Below are 19,103 nucleotides of genomic sequence, written 5' to 3'. Positions count from 1 at the left end.
TGTGATTGATTCATTTTCTTCCATATTGCTGATAAATCGTATGTCGAATAGAAATTACGAAAACTGATATTTTTATTAAGAGTCTAGTACGTTTTCTAATAGTTCCGTATGAAATTACAACTTCGTTCATAACGGCACAATGACACCATCATAATCTTAAAAGGCACGTGGGAATGACGTCATTTAAAGCATGCGACTTGTCTTTTTCTATCATAATCTAATACCACTGTCGCCAAAAACACTATATCAAAAGCTGCATAAAAAAGTCCTACTTTAATAACACTGATATTATTAACAATAGAAATTTATACAACCATCCGCTGTTTATCAGTAAGTTTACGATAATTCCAATTTTACCTATCATCACCTAAACATACAATTTTTTTTTTATCATGTATAGGGTAGTAACCGGTGATTAAAAAGAATAAGCTAAAACTTGTACACATTCTTTATTATCTTCATTATCATCGTTATAAAAGAATTTGTAATATCATTAACCCGTTTTGCTACCGTACTTGCTTCTGGTTCTTTGGATTTTATTAAAGCTAAACTAATTTATTCATGAATCACTAATAGTGTGTGATATTAATACACATTCACCATCATTTACAATTCTAGATTTGCGACCTAAAAATGCGAACACGGATACATGTATTTATAATAGGACGAATATTCAGTATATAATTAAGCTACTTAAAATGTAAATTAAACTTGTACTGACCCATGGGTACGTTGATCCTAACATGATATGGTTATTTGTGATTAACATCAGTAAATAATTGTTGATCGACATTTAATGTATGTTTGATATTATATGTAACTAACCGTGAAATGATATTAATATTCGTGTAGTAGTCTACAAGTTCATGATAGTAAAGTGTTATTAATAAAATATATTCGGCGATATTCAAGACAACCATTATATTTCAAAATATTAAAAAAAAATCAATCAAATTATTTTTTTTGTTTACTCTTTTATTATTTACAACATACTAAAACTAAAAATATGTAGTTTAAAAAAAAGCTGCAAATTCATAGATCTCACTTAGGAGGTGTGCAGTGCACAAGAATGATAACTCTACTCTTCATAATTTTTGAGTTATTGTCTTTGTTAGTTTTCATTATTAATTTTTCACCTGAGTGAAGTCTTGAGATGCCGACATGAAACTTCATAGGTGAATAGATCTATTTTGAGGAGGAATGATGTGCGCAAGAATGATAACTCTTCCCTTATAATTGAGTTATTGCCCTTTGTTATTTTTATACTTTTTGTCCGGAACGTATCTCAAAAAGTTTTTCCGGTATCAACTTGAAACTTCATAGGTGGATAGATCAAATTGAGAGAATGATAACTCTGTCATCCATAATTTTTTAGTTATTGCCCTTTGTATTTTTCAAACTTAATTTTTGTTCAGTGCATAATTCAAAAAGCATTTGAGATATCAATATGAAACTTCATAGGTGGAGAGATCTCACTCAGGAGATGTGCAGTGCACAAGAATGATAACTCTACCCTTAATAATTTGTTTAGTTATTGCCCTTTGTTATTTTTCATACTTAATTTTTCAACTGAGTGGAGCATAATTCAAAAGTCTTTTCAATGGTTGCATAATTAACTTTTTTTTTTCGTATTTTTTCTTTCTTGTTCTTTTTTTGTTTTTGTTTTTGTTTTTTTTTGGCGGCAGGAAAAACACCTTCAAACAACTGCCATATTATAAAAAGCTGTAAGTAAGCTTACGATAGCATTAGATGGTATTGGTTCATTTCATCTTGGGTTTCATTTTTTTTGCTTATTTCTATAACAAAACATTTTTTTGAAATTGCAATGAGACAGTTATAGTCTATGGAACTCGTTAATTACGGGGCTATAACACTGACTTGGGCGACATCTCGGGATGTTTCTGCTAAAAGATCGTCTTGGCCTAACGGTCTCGACATATTTTTTTGCAGAAGCATCCCTTGATGTCGCCCAGCCAGTGTTATAGCCTCATAACTAACTCGTTTCATATAATATTACTATTACTTACACTTTTTTTACCATTAAGATATGTGATAAAAAGAAGAATATTAAATTATTAGCATAGTGTTATTGTTAAATTTATTGAGCTCTGAAAAACATATTTATCATACGAGAGGCGCTCGCGTGATATAACTTTATTCAACTCGTTAAATAAATTCAGCATTGAACCATCTCTTATTCAATATCCCCGACATATGATAGTGTATATATAATGCAATTCGTTTAAAAATATTTATTAAACAAACAAAATGAAAATAGTTATCTAAATTATTTTTCACCACCTTGTGAAACAAAGTAAATAATTAAGACATTTCCTAAATACAATGTGATCAAACTAACCTAGTTGTAATTTTATACCGGTTTGGTATTATGTTAAAGAAGAAAAGTCATCACAGCAAAGGACTTGCGAATCAGCACGGCTAGGGGTAGTCCAACTAATTGTACTGCGCGACGAGATATTGTGCTACTTTCGTGTCTGGGAAATATCTCGCCAATCGTTAAAGCGAGATTCTGTCCCAGAACGAAAATATCTCAGAATCAAGCTTTGGCACGTCAATATATTTTGACTAGGCAAGGGGTCATTTTAAATGTTATAGTTATAAATAAATAAATTAAATGATCTTTCATTTAACATGTAGGTTAATGGAGCTACCTTGCTGAGTGTCGGTGACTATAATGAACACAAATTTGTTTCTGACTGGCTCGTCAAACATGATTTGCTCTAGTAAGTGGATTTGTTTATATTTCTCTAACATGATTTGCTCTAGTAAGTGGATTTGTTTATATTTGTCTTACATGAAATGCTCTAGTAAATTGACATTTCATTTTCCTGTATGATGGTATTATCTCGTTGTTTACGTTGCGTACACATACATGTGTACGCAAAAAACGTCAAATTATGTAACTATGGTTTTATATTTATTTGCTCTGATGATTATAGAAACCGATAGGCAACAAATTTAATTGAGAAAATCCAGTTAATGTCAGTTATATTTTAGTATAATTTTTCTTCTTCCGGCACTTTTTGTGTCGCCTTGAAAAATTCGACATATAGGATTTACTTTTGTCGCCGGCGCCGCCGGCGTCCACTAAAGCTTGTCCAGAGCATAAGTCAGTAATTATAAGTCAATTGGAATGCATGCTCAAGAACCGATACTTTTCATGTCTTATTTTTCGAGTTATTGCCTTTTATTAATTTTCATACTTTATTTTTGTCCAGGCCATTTCTCCTAAAGTATAAAAGCAATGGTCTTTAAACTTCATAGGGTGATAGTTCTCATTTAGAAAAAGTGAAGTCTACAAGCACCGATACTCTGCACTTCTTTATTTTGAGTTATTACCCTTTATTTATTTTCATAATTTATTTATGTCCAGGCCATTTCTCATACATTATACAAGCTATGGTATTATCTCGTTGTTTACGTTGCGTACACATACATGTGTACGCAAAAAACGTCAAATTATGTAACTATGGTTTTATATTTATTTGCTCTGATGATTATAGAAACCGATAGGCAACAAATTTAATTGAGAAAATCCAGTTAATGTCAGTTATATTTTAGTATAATTTTTCTTCTTCCGGCACTTTTTGTGTCGCCTTGAAAAATTCGACATATAGGATTTACTTTTGTCGCCGGCGCCGCCGGCGTCCACTAAAGCTTGTCCAGAGCATAAGTCAGTAATTATAAGTCAATTGGAATGCATGCTCAAGAACCGATACTTTTCATGTCTTATTTTTCGAGTTATTGCCTTTTATTAATTTTCATACTTTATTTTTGTCCAGGCCATTTCTCCTAAAGTATAAAAGCAATGGTCTTTAAACTTCATAGGGTGATAGTTCTCATTTAGAAAAAGTGAAGTCTACAAGCACCGATACTCTGCACTTCTTTATTTTGAGTTATTACCCTTTATTTATTTTCATAATTTATTTATGTCCAGGCCATTTCTCATACATTATACAAGCTATAGACTTGAAACTTCATAGAATGATAGCTCTTATTGATAAGAAATGCAGTGTACCGAAACTGCTGCTCTGCATTTTCTTTTATTTTTTTAGTTATTGCCCTTTTTTATTTTCATATTTCATTTTTGTCCTGGCCATTTCTCCCAAACTATATTGTTCTCAAGGCGACACATCCGACTCGTGGCGTTCTACTTATCATTTACATATACATATATATAAATGATAAAAAGTGCCGGAACAAGAAAATATATATACATGTATATATATATATCCCTTGTTATACGGTTTATTATTATATTATTTAAGAGTGGGAGAAGGAAAATTTGAGATGATCCTTTCTCTGCTAAAATACTTGTATATATTCCTCCTTTATATCAGCGGCTCGGTCTGGTTCACTAGTGGCGTGTATTCCCATGGACAGCTGGCGTGGGATGGTGATGGCTCACTTGGTGTACAGGGTGTGGAATTCTGGTCTGCTGGATACTCACCAAGTCATGATGTCATGTATAGTAGAATTGCATATGTACGGGGTGGTAAGTCTGATTAAAAGTAATAGAATGAGCAATGGAAACACGAGACCATCTGATGTGTACTAGGAGACGAAGCCCCTACCCCCCCCCCCCGGTATAAATCACATATCAAAGGCAAAAAGAAAAACACGTTCCCTGTTGTCAATACATGAAACCTCACAAAAATGCAACGAATGATCGAGCATCTGAATATGATATTTCTATCGCTATCACTTTCTCTGTCGTCACAATAAGTAAACCCAAGAAAAATGGACCAAACAATGGGCATGTCCTTGAATGGGGGTAACAAATACCTGCACTCCAGTTAACGCACTGTGCATGTACGATTTAACTCTGACACATTTTCAACAGACATATCCCCAAACTATGATTCAAGAAATAATGTCGATCTTAGCGGTGTTTATCGGCTATTTAACACCGGTTTGAAGTTTTGATGCATAGGAAATGACCACGAAGGCCGTGAGCCTAAGGGGTTAATTTTTTCTCATCAAAACGACAAAACCGGTGTTAAATAGCCGATTAACACCGCTCAGACCAATATTATTTCGATTCTTGCAAGATAAGATTAGGAAGATCACTTGTGTTATTTTTTTTTCAAGCGGAAATAACTTCCGGTGCCGATTTTAATACACCGCTGTTAGATTCTTCACCCAACTGTTGCTAAGATATTTAAACTATTAAACAAAAGAAATAATAAGAAAACAGCTATTTTATCCAGTTTTCAACAATAAAAACTTACGTCTATAATAGAAAGAGCATCGAAACACGAGGCTATCTAATTTGTATGAGTGGGTGTTACCCCCGAGCATTAATCAGATTGCCGAGTGTTTTGATGTTCTTTTTCTTTTGTATCACAGTCAAACATAAAAAACACGTTCCCTGTTGTCACAATATGAAACTCTAGGAAAAAGTAACCAATGAACGAGCATCTGAATATGATATTTCTGCCGCTTTCCCTTTCTCTTCCGTCACAATAAGTAAACCCCAGCAAAAAATGAGCCAATCAATTGGCATGTTCTGGAGTGCGGGTAACTATTACCTGCACTCCAGTTAAAGCACTGTGCATGTATATGTATACGATTTAACTCATTTTCAACAGAAAGGTCCCCAAACTATGAGATACAAGAATGAATTGTATCATAGTTCGGGGACCTTTCTGTACGTATTTTTAGACTTATTACCCTTGACATTTTACAATTTTCAACTTGTGTAGCACGTAACTCAAAAAGTTATTGAACAAGTGTCATGAAACCTTACATGTTGATCAGCATGTGTAGTTGTGCACCTGGGTATTTGTGTGTGTGTATTTATTTAATATTTTAAGAGTTATTGCCCTTGACTTAGTAAAATTTTACAATTTCATCTTGTGTGCACATAACCCAAAAAGTATTTGACCTAGAGTCATAAAACCTTACAGGGATATCGCTCAGCATGTTTAGTTGTGCGCCAGGGGTTACTCTTGTGTATTTATTCTGTTTTGTTAGAGTTATTGCCCTTGACTTAGTAAATATTTGCAATTTTCAACTTGTGTCATATGTAGCTCAAAAAGTATTTGACCTAGAATCATGAAACTTTCTTTGTTGTATTTCAGGACAATTTGGTATAAACGGGTATGGTTGGCATGTAGTTTCAGAAAGTGTCGCATCTGCATATATTTGTGAAATGTCAATGCTGGACGCTCAAGAAAGAAAAATAGAAAACAGAGACTTCAGTATGTTGATATAATTATGAAATCTCAATACCAGATTTAAACATGTCTATGTCAGTAGTATGTCAGTAGTATGCAGTATAATGGTGTAAACTTTGACGACTTTTTTTATGCGTTTATTCAAGGTCGTCGCCGGAAAGCCCATATTGGTAACCGTACACTCAAGTCGGGTCATCCTAGAGCGTCCCGCAGAGATTTTTCGTAGATATTTTTCCAGCTTTATTGGTGGAGGAAGACCCCATGTGTCCCGCCAGGAAGTATTTCAGGCACGAGCGGGCACCTGGGTAGAACCACCGACCTTCCGTAAGCCAGCTGGATGAAATATTTCGACCCGAGTGAGGATCGAACCTACAGTGGTGAGGGACCTGTGATCACAAGTCAGCGACTTTAACCACTCACATACTGGGTGTTTCATTATATCTGTCACTTTGTGCTCTGGTGAGATAAGTAAGAAAAATCTATTCCACTCACTAAACATATCGTTTCATATAACTTTGAACTTTTAAAGACGTTTTCGGGAGTTTTCATATAGACTATATTCTAGTAGACAAAATGAAAACTGTTCAATAGTTGGCATGCTTTTAGAATACTAGTATGATAACAGAAACATTTTAAACGGGAAAAAACGAGAACGGTGACCCCAATTTTTTTTCCGCTTAAAATGTTTCTGTTATCATATTCTTACAACATGCCGAATTAAAAGAAATTCTATTGAACATTATTAATTTTGCCTATATGTGTATATGAAAACTCCCGAAAACATCCTTATTCATTTCTGTTTGTAATTGATAAATGATTGTAATTTTGTATTGTAAATATGGAATAAGAATAAATATTGTTTATAAACCAAATCTTATTAATAGTGCATTCTCATGAATGTATTGTTTTTTCTTAATATTTTCTAAATTAAATGTCTTCCATAAACAGCTTAAGGTGAACAGATATTTTTTTTCACGTTAACGTAAACAAATTTTAGTTATTTTTGCAAGCTACTTTCAGCAATTGACATATTACGCTACCTTATGTATAAAGTAAGTATTTAAGATTTACGATATATTTCAAATTTCTTTAATGAGTCGCCCCATGACAAAACCAAAATATAATGCGTTTGCGACCAGCATGAATCAATACCAGCCTGCGCATCCGCGCAGTCTGATCAGGATCCATGCTGTTCGCTTACAAACCGTATTATAAGAAGACAAACTGATAGCGAACAGCATGGATCCCGATCAGACTGTGTGGATGCGCAGGCTGGTCTGAATCCATGCTGGTCGCAAACGCACTATGTTGATTTTGTCATGGCGCGGCTCATTCATTTATACAATATTCACTTCATATATTTAGCTTACGGTCAAAGTACAAGTGAGATGAAGGATACAGAACGAGGACCGGTTATAACTGATCAGCCACGAAGTCTTGCTGTGTTCGGAGACCCACAAACTGTCTTCATTGAATGTAAAGGGCAAGCAAACCCTATACCTCATTACAAGTGGACACGTGATGGCGGTCAAGTTGTCACATCCACCTTAAATAATAGGTAAAACTTTATTAATAACGAAATTAAATTAATACTCACAAAATTTAACAATTCTACATGAATAAAACACTGTCAGACCATATATGTTACAGGACGTTAATGTCACACGAGTGGGAAATATTCGGCCGAATTACTCACAGATGTCTGTTTGTGCCATCAATCTGGTAGTAAATGCCTAACTGTATGTGTCATACATTTTACACAGTTAACTAAGATCATCAAAGTCGTTTAGCCTACCTTCATCAACGTTAATAATACATCATCATCATCATCATCAACAGCAACAACAACAACAACAACGTCATCATCATCATCATCATCATCAATGATGCATCATCATCATCATCGTAAATCATATAATATTTAGTTGTTCATAGAAAAACTCAATGCAACCGAATTTTGCACATTTTATGTTCCATGTTCGACAGAAGAGTGTGTCATATTCGGCCGAATATGTCACATGAGTGCCATATTCGGTCCGTGACATATACGGTCCGACAAAGCACCACCATAAATTTCTGTAATCCATTTTTTTTCTTTTATATCAGTTGTATATCAGTTGTATATATTTTCCATCAAACATGGTAGTTATCGTATATTATTCTAATATAATTTATTTGTAAATTTGCATTATAAACATTTCTTTATATACACAAATTTGATGCAGAGCTTCACAATGTCATATTTGTGTTTATTTCAGGTACACGTTAAGTGCAGGTCGCTTCTCCATACAAGATCCGGTTGATGGTGACTCTGGAGATTATACATGTATCATAGAAAATAAATTCGGTAAAATTTTGAGCAATCCAGCCAAAATCATCTTTGGGTGTAAGTGTTTTTTCTTAGTATGACAATACAGCACTTAAACTGAAGTGTAAACATGTAAATCGCAGTAAAATACAATACTTTTGATGACACATACTTCGCAAAAAATGTTTACATTTTCTGTAACTTTTATTTTTGTAGAACGCATTTTGATTTTAAAACAAAAGGACATATATTTCAACCGAAATAATCATAAAAGTACTTAGATTAAAGGGACGCCAATGAGTTGCTGTTTTTTTTACATGAAGGAACTGGAAATGTCTTTTTCCAAACATGTCTACCATTTGATGTAGGTTTGGACTTACAACTTGTCATCCTCTCACTCTTACCAAAGTCATAAACAGCGTTGCAACGCTTTTCACTCAATCTAGGCTTAAAATCATATCATACAAAAAAGTCGATTTTCTATTTAACTTACCTATATCTATTTTATTACCTTTTGCAAATCTTTCCACTCTAAGTATGAAAGAATTTCACATTATATGTTTTTAGACTCAAGGAAACAATGGCTTGTCGAAGGCTTTATTATTAATATTTTGTACATTTCATTGACAAGTGTCTACATGTATAATTATACATTATGATTATTGTATGATTACTGTCTAGCACATATATATATATTTTAGACCTCCAAAGCTTTTCTCCTGTCAGACCTGACAATGTTCAAGCAAATAAATTTGAGGGTTCAAGAATAAGTTGTCAAGCCCCTGCGGCTTTTCCAGGTAAACAAACTTTTTTATTTTGGTATTTTTAAACGCACATATATTCTTTTTTTTTTTAAAATCTTTAAATTTTAGTTGAATCACATGAAATTGGTCTTATAGAATAGTATATGAAAAACATCAATGAAGTAATGCAATAAAAGAGTTTAAACATACATGTATCTGTGTAACAAGAAACAACTTTTTCTCTGACTAATTTCAATATATCGCAATGATGGCAATAAAAATTGATATGAGCCGCGTCATGACAAAACCAACATAATGGGTTTGCGACCAGTCTGCGCAGTCTAATCAGGATCCATGCTGTTCGCTTTCAAACCCTATTATAAGTAGAGAAATTGATAGCGAACAGCATGGCTCCTGATCAGACTGCGCGGATGCGCAGGCTGGTCTGGATCCATGCTGGTCGCAAACCCACTATGTTGGTTTTGTCGTGACGCGGCTAATATAGTATCAAAACAATGAACTTATTATTTTACCTAATTTAAATGTTGATTTATATAATAGGAAAAACTCAAATATTTCATATTTTTTACAGAGAGGGCGTATACATGGTTTTACAACAGTATATTTGAGCCAGTATTTGAAGGGTTTGAGAATATGTTTGTATCCAGCACTGGCTATCTGTATTTCTCATCTGTCCAGCCGACTGACCAAAGGCGCTATTTCTGTTCTGTAACATTAATTGCCTCTTCAGAGTACGAAACGGCAATAGATCAACCACCTAGCAGAATAAGTCTTGGTGTTGACTTAATAGTCACTGGAACAGGTATCTTTTAACCATTTACTTAAACAGGCAATTCTTTACTCTATTCACTTGAACATATAATTCTACATATATATTCACTTGAACCCCTTATAAGTTAATTATTCTAAATACTGACACAATCTCCCATTATATTAAAGTTATTGCTTGAATGTGTTACGGGTACATTCTCAGCTATACTAGAGCTTTATACAACATACCCTCGTTGTGCATTGTGGAAATGTGTTACACGACTCACGGGGTCGTACTGCAATTTTTGGTAAAAGTATTAGTAATCCAGTCAAACATTTTGGACGTATTATGTAAGTTCTTTTGTAATACAATTTTGTGAGAACACTTTTGAACAACTGGTAATGTTATAACAATATCACTAGAACAGGTAATGTTATAATGACATCAAGGGGTTCGAACCCACATCGGTGAGGGGCAAGTGGTTTGAAGTCAAGGACCTTAACCATTTGGCTACAGACATCCCTGAAATGTTATAACGTCATCACTGGAACAGGTGAGTTATAATAACATCACTGGAACAGGTAATGTTATAATAACATCACTGGAACAGGTTAGTTATAAAAACATCACTGGAACAGATAATGTTATAAAAACATCACTGGACCAGATAATGTTATAACAACATCACTTGAACAGGTAATGTTATTATAATATCACAAGAACAGATAATGTTACAATTACATCACTGGAACAGGCAATGTAATGAACAGGTAATGTTATAACAACATAACTGGAACAGGCAATATGATAGGTCAGGATAACATTAAGTTTATGTAATATGCTTAATTTATAAAAACATCATAAGAGATTATTTTTATTTACTCTGCAAATATTGAAAGTTGACCAACAGACTATAGAGTGTACATAATACAAAGAAAAATTCTGACTGTCAAAGTTAAGTTTGGGAATATATTTAACCCCTTTCATTGTTTACGCCAGAGTCAAAATTTTACTTCAACGAATAGCAAAATGATGAGCATAAACACATGATATTGATTATATTAGTCATTGACATAAATAGTGCAAACATCTTATCACTCTCCTTCAGAACATGGATACTTCAAGCCGTACATATACACACATACCTTTCCTTCTCCTGCAGTGAAAGGAGCACAAATCAGACTCGAATGTGTGGCCTATGGCTCGTAAGTATATTGTTTGTTTGTTTGTTTTGAGTTTTACGTCACATCGACACAGTATAGGTCATATCGCGACGTTCCAGCTTTACTGGTGGAGGAATATTTCAGGTGCCCTTCCGTGCATTATTTCAGGCACGAACGGGCACCTGAGTAGAACCACCGACGTTCCAGAGCTAGCTGGATGGCTTCCTCACATGAAAGAATCCAAAGTCCCTGTCGGGATTCGAACCTACAGCGGTGAGGGAAAGTGGTTTGAAGTCAACAACTTTAACCGCTCGTAAGTAAAAACAACGTACATAAATCATATTAATCAAATAAACAATAATTTTTCTATAGATTTAACAACTCTTAAAGTTATAGTTTTTTATCAGCCCTCAATCTTGCTAAAATTAGAAAAAGGGATTTTAGAATAAAACATTTATCTTGGTAGAAACATGTCACACAAAACTACATAACAGATTACCTGCATTCTCATATACTTTTGTTCGTTTCTTCTTTAACTAAAGCAATCGACATAAACAGTCTAAATAATGCAAAACTTTACAATTGAAGCGTAAATCTTTTTTAGGCTTCCGCTAAAGTATAGTTGGCATCGTCAAGAGGGCCTGGAATTCGAGCCAGGAACAAGGCTTGCAGATTACAATCGCGTGCTCATTATTGAAGATGCTACCCTAGCAGCAGAAGGAATCTATACATGCAGAGTAAATGGACGCGCTGGTGTAACATCGAAAAATATAACTCTTTTTGTAGAAAGTCAGTCAATACAATATATATATCTCGTTCATACTTATGATGATAATCTAATACATGTTTAATACAGTTCACATTGAATAAGAGTATTAATAAAACAATTTTTCCTTTCCCCATTTACCGGAAATGAATCCTACATACGGTAATACTTTACTGCTGGTGATGAGGTAATTCTTTACTGCTGGTAATGTACTTTCTACGTACAGTCATACTTGACTGCTGGTGATGTACTTTCTACGTACAGTCATACTTGACTGCTGGTGATGTACTTTCTACGTACAGTCATACTTGACTGCTGGTGATGTACTTTCTACGTACGGTTATATTTTACTGATGGTGATATCCTTTCTACTTACGGTAATACTTTGCTGCTTGTGATGTACTTTCTACATAAGGTCATACTTTACTGATGGTGATGTACTTTCTAATCAGTACAGTAATACTTTACTGCTGGTGATGTACTTTCTACATACGGTCATACTTTACTACTTGTGATGTACTTTCTACGTACGGTATTACTTTACTGATTGTGATGTACTTTCTACGTACAGTCATACTTTACTACTTGTGATGTACTTTCTACGTACGGTATTACTTTACTGATTGTGATGTACTTTCTACGTACAGTCATACTTTACTACTTGTGATGTACTTTCTACGTACGGTATTACTTTACTGATTGTGATGTACTTTCTACGTACAGTCATACTTTACTACTTGTGATGTACTTTCTACGTACGGTATTACTTTACTGATTGTGATGTACTTTCTACGTACAGTCATACTTTACTACTTGTGATGTACTTTCTACGTACGGTATTACTTTACTGATTGTGATGTACTTTCTACGTACAGTCATACTTTACTACTTGTGATGTACTTTCTACGTACGGTATTACTTTACTGATTGTGATGTACTTTCTACGTACAGTCATACTTTACTACTTGTGATGTACTTTCTACGTACGGTATTACTTTACTGATTGTGATGTACTTTCTACGTACAGTCATACTTTACTACTTGTGATGTACTTTCTACGTACGGTATTACTTTACTGATTGTGATGTACTTTCTACGTACAGTCATACTTTACTACTTGTGATGTACTTTCTACGTACGGTATTACTTTACTGATTGTGATGTACTTTCTACGTACAGTCATACTTTACTACTTGTGATGTACTTTCTACGTACGGTATTACTTTACTGATTGTGATGTACTTTCTACGTACAGTCATACTTTACTACTTGTGATGTACTTTCTACGTACGGTATTACTTTACTGATTGTGATGTACTTTCTACGTACAGTCATACTTTACTACTTGTGATGTACTTTCTACGTACGGTATTACTTTACTGATTGTGATGTACTTTCTACGTACAGTCATACTTTACTACTTGTGATGTACTTTCTACGTACGGTATTACTTTACTGATTGTGATGTACTTTCTACGTACAGTCATACTTTACTACTTGTGATGTACTTTCTACGTACGGTATTACTTTACTGATTGTGATGTACTTTCTACGTACAGTCATACTTTACTACTTGTGATGTACTTTCTACGTACGGTATTACTTTACTGATTGTGATGTACTTTCTACGTACGGTATTACTTTACTGATTGTGATGTACTTTCTACGTACAGTCATACTTTACTACTTGTGATGTACTTTCTACGTACGGTATTACTTTACTGATTGTGATGTACTTTCTACGTACAGTCATACTTTACTACTTGTGATGTACTTTCTACGTACGGTATTACTTTACTGATTGTGATGTACTTTCTACGTACAGTCATACTTTACTGACTTGTGATGTACTTTCTACGTACGGTATTACTTTACTGATTGTGATGTACTTTCTACGTACAGTCATACTTTACTACTTGTGATGTACTTTCTACGTACGGTATTACTTTACTGATTGTGATGTACTTTCTACGTACAGTCATACTTTACTGCTTGTGATGTACTTTCTACGTACGGTATTACTTTACTGATTGTGATGTACTTTCTACGTACAGTCATACTTTACTACTTGTGATGTACTTTCTACGTACGGTATTACTTTACTGATTGTGATGTACTTTCTACGTACAGTCATACTTTACTACTTGTGATGTACTTTCTACGTACGGTATTACTTTACTGATTGTGATGTACTTTCTACGTACAGTCATACTTTACTGATTGTGATGTACTTTCTACGTACGGTATTACTTTACTGATTGTGATGTACTTTCTACGTACAGTCATACTTTACTACTTGTGATGTACTTTCTACGTACGGTATTACTTTACTGATTGTGATGTACTTTCTACGTACAGTCATACTTTACTGATTGTGATGTACTTTCTACGTACGGTATTACTTTACTGATTGTGATGTACTTTCTACGTACAGTCATACTTTACTGATTGTGATGTACTTTCTACGTACGGTATTACTTTACTGATTGTGATGTACTTTCTACGTACAGTCATACTTTACTACTTGTGATGTACTTTCTACGTACGGTATTACTTTACTGATTGTGATGTACTTTCTACGTACAGTCATACTTTACTACTTGTGATGTACTTTCTACGTACGGTATTACTTTACTGATTGTGATGTACTTTCTACGTACAGTCATACTTTACTGATTTGTGATGTACGTTCTACGTACGGTATTACTTTACTGATTGTGATGTACTTTCTACGTACAGTATTACTTTACTGATTGTGATGTACTTTCTACGTACGGTATTACTTTACTGATTGTGATGTACTTTCTACGTACAGTCATACTTTACTGATTGTGATGTACTTTCTACGTACGGTATTACTTTACTGATTGTGATGTTCTTTCTACATAATGTAATACCTTACTGCTAATGATGTCTTTTTGTGTCCAAACTCTTTGTGGCACATCACCGCAACGTTTTTTGTACAAGTATTACTTTCTTCTACTGATATTTCTACTAATGTGAATGTACTTCTCTACGTACAGTCAAATTACTTTACTCATTTACAAACTTGATTGTGATGAACTTTTCTACGTACATATTTTGGACTCAGATTCCAGACTGATTGGCCGCGAGTCTGATGTATATCTTTTCTACTTACAGTCCTACTTATACTGAGTAGAATTATACTTTCGCTACGGTGCAGGCTTGTGTCTGGATCACTGCTGGTCGAAACTGCCATTATGTGATGTACTTTCTACGTACGTCATAATCTTTTCATTGTGATTTACTTTCTACGTACAGTATTACTTTACTGATTGTGATGTACTTTCTACGTACGGTATTACTTTACTGATTGTGATGTACTTTCTACGTACGGTATTACTTTACTGATTGTGATGTACTTTCTACGTACAGTCATACTTTACTACTTGTGATGTACTTTCTACGTACGGTATTACTTTACTGATTGTGATGTACTTTCTACGTACGGTATTACTTTACTGATTGTGATGTACTTTCTACGTACGGTATTACTTTACTGATTGTGATGTACTTTCTACGTACAGTCATACTTTACTGATTGTGATGTACTTTCTACGTACGGTATTACTTTACTGATTGTGATGTACTTTCTACGTACAGTCATACTTTACTACTTGTGATGTACTTTCTACGTACGGTATTACTTTACTGATTGTGATGTACTTTCTACGTACAGTCATACTTTACTACTTGTGATGTACTTTCTACGTACGGTATTACTTTACTGATTGTGATGTACTTTCTACGTACAGTCATACTTTACTACTTGTGATGTACTTTCTACGTACGGTATTACTTTACTGATTGTGATGTACTTTCTACGTACGGTATTACTTTACTGATTGTGATGTACTTTCTACGTACAGTCATACTTTACTGATTGTGATGTACTTTCTACGTACGGTATTACTTTACTGATTGTGATGTACTTTCTACGTACAGTATTACTTTACTACTTGTGATGTACTTTCTACGTACGGTATTACTTTACTGATTGTGATGTACTTTCTACGTACACAGTCATACGTTACTACTTGTGATGTACTTTCTACGTACGGTATTACTTTACTGATTGTGATGTACTTTCTACGTACAGTCATACTTTACTACTTGTGATGTACTTTCTACGTACGGTATTACTTTACTGATTGTGATGTACTTTCTACGTACAGTCATACTTTACTACTTGTGATGTACTTTCTACGTACAGTCATACTTTACTGATTGTGATGTACTTTCTACGTACGGTATTACTTTACTGATTGTGATGTACTTTCTACGTACAGTATTACTTTACTACTTGTGATGTACTTTCTACGTACGGTATTACTTTACTGATTGTGATGTACTTTCTACGTACAGTCATACTTTACTACTTGTGATGTACTTTCTACGTACGGTATTACTTTACTGATTGTGATGTACTTTCTACGTACAGTCATACTTTACTGATTGTGATGTACTTTCTACGTACGGTATTACTTTACTGATTGTGATGTACTTTCTACGTACAGTCATACTTTACTACTTGTGATGTACTTTCTACGTACGGTATTACTTTACTGATTGTGATGTACTTTCTACGTACAGTCATACTTTACTACTTGTGATGTACTTTCTACGTACGATATTACTTTACTGATTGTGATGTTCTTTCTACATAATGTAATACCTTACTGCTTGTGATGTACTTTCTAAGAACTAAATAGAAGTGCAGCGCAAGAGAACATTAACTCTGCCTTGCTTAATTTTGGAGTTATTGCCCTTTGTTCTTTTACACTTTGAACTTTGTCAGGGACATAACTCTGACACTTCAAGAGGTATACTTTTTGTGTCCAAAACCTACTTGTGCAGCATCACCCGGTTCAACCGGTTTTTTGTATCAATATGTTTATGGTACAAGTACCAAATATACCTTCTTCTAATTGCAAGTAGTATATTTTCTACTAACTGTATACAAATATCTGTACTATTGCCAAATAAATACACATTTCAAGGATAAAATATGTATAAATTACTCATTTACCAAACTTGATTATAAAAAGAACCGCGTCATGACAAAACCAACATAATAGGTTTGCGACCAGCATGGATCCAGACCAGCCTGCGCATCCGCGCAGTCTGATCAGGATCCATGCTGTTTGCTTACCAACCCTATTACAAGTAGATTAACTAGACTGCGCTGATGTGCAGGCTTGTCTGGATCAATGCTGGTCGCAAACCCATTATGTTGGTTTTATCGTGACACGGTTCATTAATCTATTTCAATTATTTTCAGCAAAGCCTTATTTTCCATTTGGTATTGGAGATAGATTTGTAGATCCGGGTCAGGGAGTCACGTGGCGATGCAAGTCTGTTGCTAGGCCTGCAGCTTCATATTCTTGGTACAAAAATGGCGAACTCATTAAAAACCAACCTGGCGTGATGGAAGTTTATAGGGATTATCTGAAGATATTCAATGTAGACGCAGTTAGAGATGAAGGAATGTACCAGTGTGGTGCCACAAATGTCCATGGAACTACTTTTACCTATGGTCAACTTAAAGTCCTTTGTAAGAGCACATTATTATCTAAGTAACAATATCACATCATATATAATTCAAGAGTTATCTCTACATATGTACCTGTATGTTTATATGTTTATGTACAATTTTCTCAAATCTACGGAGACCCTACAGGTGACATTTTTCACACTTTTTTCCGGAACTTAATTCGTTTTTACGAAATAGTAATTCGTAATTTCGAAATAATAATTCGTAATTACGAAATATTAATTCGTAATAACGAAATGTTAATTCGTAATTACGAAATATTTATTTGTAATTACATATGGGTTGTTCCTTTTTACGAAATATTAATTTGTTTTGCTAAATATTAATTCTTAATTACAAACTATTCATTCATTTTAACGAAATATTAATTTGTATTTACGAAATATTAATTTGTTTAAACGAAATATTAATTTGCATTTACGAAATATTAATTCATAATTACAAAATATTATTTCCTAATAACGAAATAATAATTCGTAAATACGAAATAATATTTCGTAAAAGCGAATATTTTTTCCCAAGAGTTTCAAAGAGTTTTAGAAATATTTATAAAGAAAGACTTGAAACTAAGTTCCTAACTTAATAAAAGACACGTAAATGTAATAGAAATAGTGAAATTTTCTTCCCAAGTTTTATAGCTCAACACTTATGTTTATAAATTAAAATAATCGCCTGTCAATAGCGTTGCCTCCACAACCGTGATAGTACAGCGCTAGGAAAATTTTGTTAAAATGGGGGTCCTGTGCTTCAAATCCATCGTTTTGTCGATGTAATTCCTTTTTGAAATAAATATTATGTTTTTATGATCGCATGGTGCCCATACATAACTCGCAAGGTTGATCCAGGCTTGTAGATGACCCCTTTGTGAGATTAGTAGGTTTTTGTCCAACTCACAATGAACTTAAATAAGATTTCGTAAAAACCAGTAATTATTTCGTAAATACGAATTAATATTTCGTAAATACAAATTATCATTACGTAAAAACGAATTAATAATTCGTAAAAAACGAATTTTTATTTCATAATAACGAAATAATATTTCGTAATTACGAATTTTTGTTTCGAAAAAACGAAATAATATTTCGTAATTACGAATTATTATTTCGTAAAAACGAATTAAATGCCGGGAAAAGTGTCGAAAATGTCACCTTAGGGGCTCCGTATATTTGACAATGGGGAAAAAATAATATTTGGATAGAGAATGACTTCTAACTCAAAAACCATGTTCATTTAAATATAATAACTTGATAACCATTCGGCTTATAATCGCAAGGTTGATCCCGGCTTGTAAATGATCCCTTTGCTAGATTAGTAGGTTCTTTGTCAAGCTCACAATGACCTTAAATAAGATTTCGTATTTACGAATTAATATTTCGTAATTACGAATTAATTAATATTTCGTAAAAACGACGAATTAATATTTCGTATTTATGAATTAATTTTTCGTAAATACAAATTTATATTTAGTAAAATCAAATAATTATTTCGTAAATACGAATTAATATTTCGTAATTACAAATTAATATTTCGTTAAAACGAATTAAATGCCAGGAAAAAAGTGTCAAAAATGTCACCA

The 19,103-nt window shown here is 33.7% G+C and overlaps 1 protein-coding gene across 1 annotated transcript in view; it reads left to right on the top strand.

The window, feature by feature from the left end:
* LOC132743034 (contactin-3-like) overlaps positions 1 to 19,103 on the top strand; it is a 53,071-nt gene that overhangs the window by 11,230 nt on the left and 22,738 nt on the right. The window contains exons 3-12 of the mRNA XM_060731545.1: positions 2,659 to 2,744; positions 4,362 to 4,516; positions 6,105 to 6,224; positions 7,566 to 7,758; positions 8,459 to 8,586; positions 9,210 to 9,305; positions 9,844 to 10,074; positions 11,132 to 11,228; positions 11,791 to 11,975; positions 17,255 to 17,527. Coding sequence (XP_060587528.1) covers positions 2,659 to 2,744; positions 4,362 to 4,516; positions 6,105 to 6,224; positions 7,566 to 7,758; positions 8,459 to 8,586; positions 9,210 to 9,305; positions 9,844 to 10,074; positions 11,132 to 11,228; positions 11,791 to 11,975; positions 17,255 to 17,527 — 1,564 coding nt within the window. The remainder of the gene's footprint in view (positions 1 to 2,658; positions 2,745 to 4,361; positions 4,517 to 6,104; positions 6,225 to 7,565; positions 7,759 to 8,458; positions 8,587 to 9,209; positions 9,306 to 9,843; positions 10,075 to 11,131; positions 11,229 to 11,790; positions 11,976 to 17,254; positions 17,528 to 19,103) is intronic.

The sequence above is a fragment of the Ruditapes philippinarum genome, unplaced genomic scaffold, assembly GCF_026571515.1.
Source record: "Ruditapes philippinarum isolate M1 unplaced genomic scaffold, ASM2657151v2 ctg4311_1_1_1_1, whole genome shotgun sequence".
NCBI classification, from domain to species: Eukaryota; Metazoa; Mollusca; class Bivalvia; order Venerida; family Veneridae; genus Ruditapes; species Ruditapes philippinarum.
Note: the sequence above shows the minus strand (reverse complement) of the source record. Positions and strands in the feature narration are given on the sequence as shown.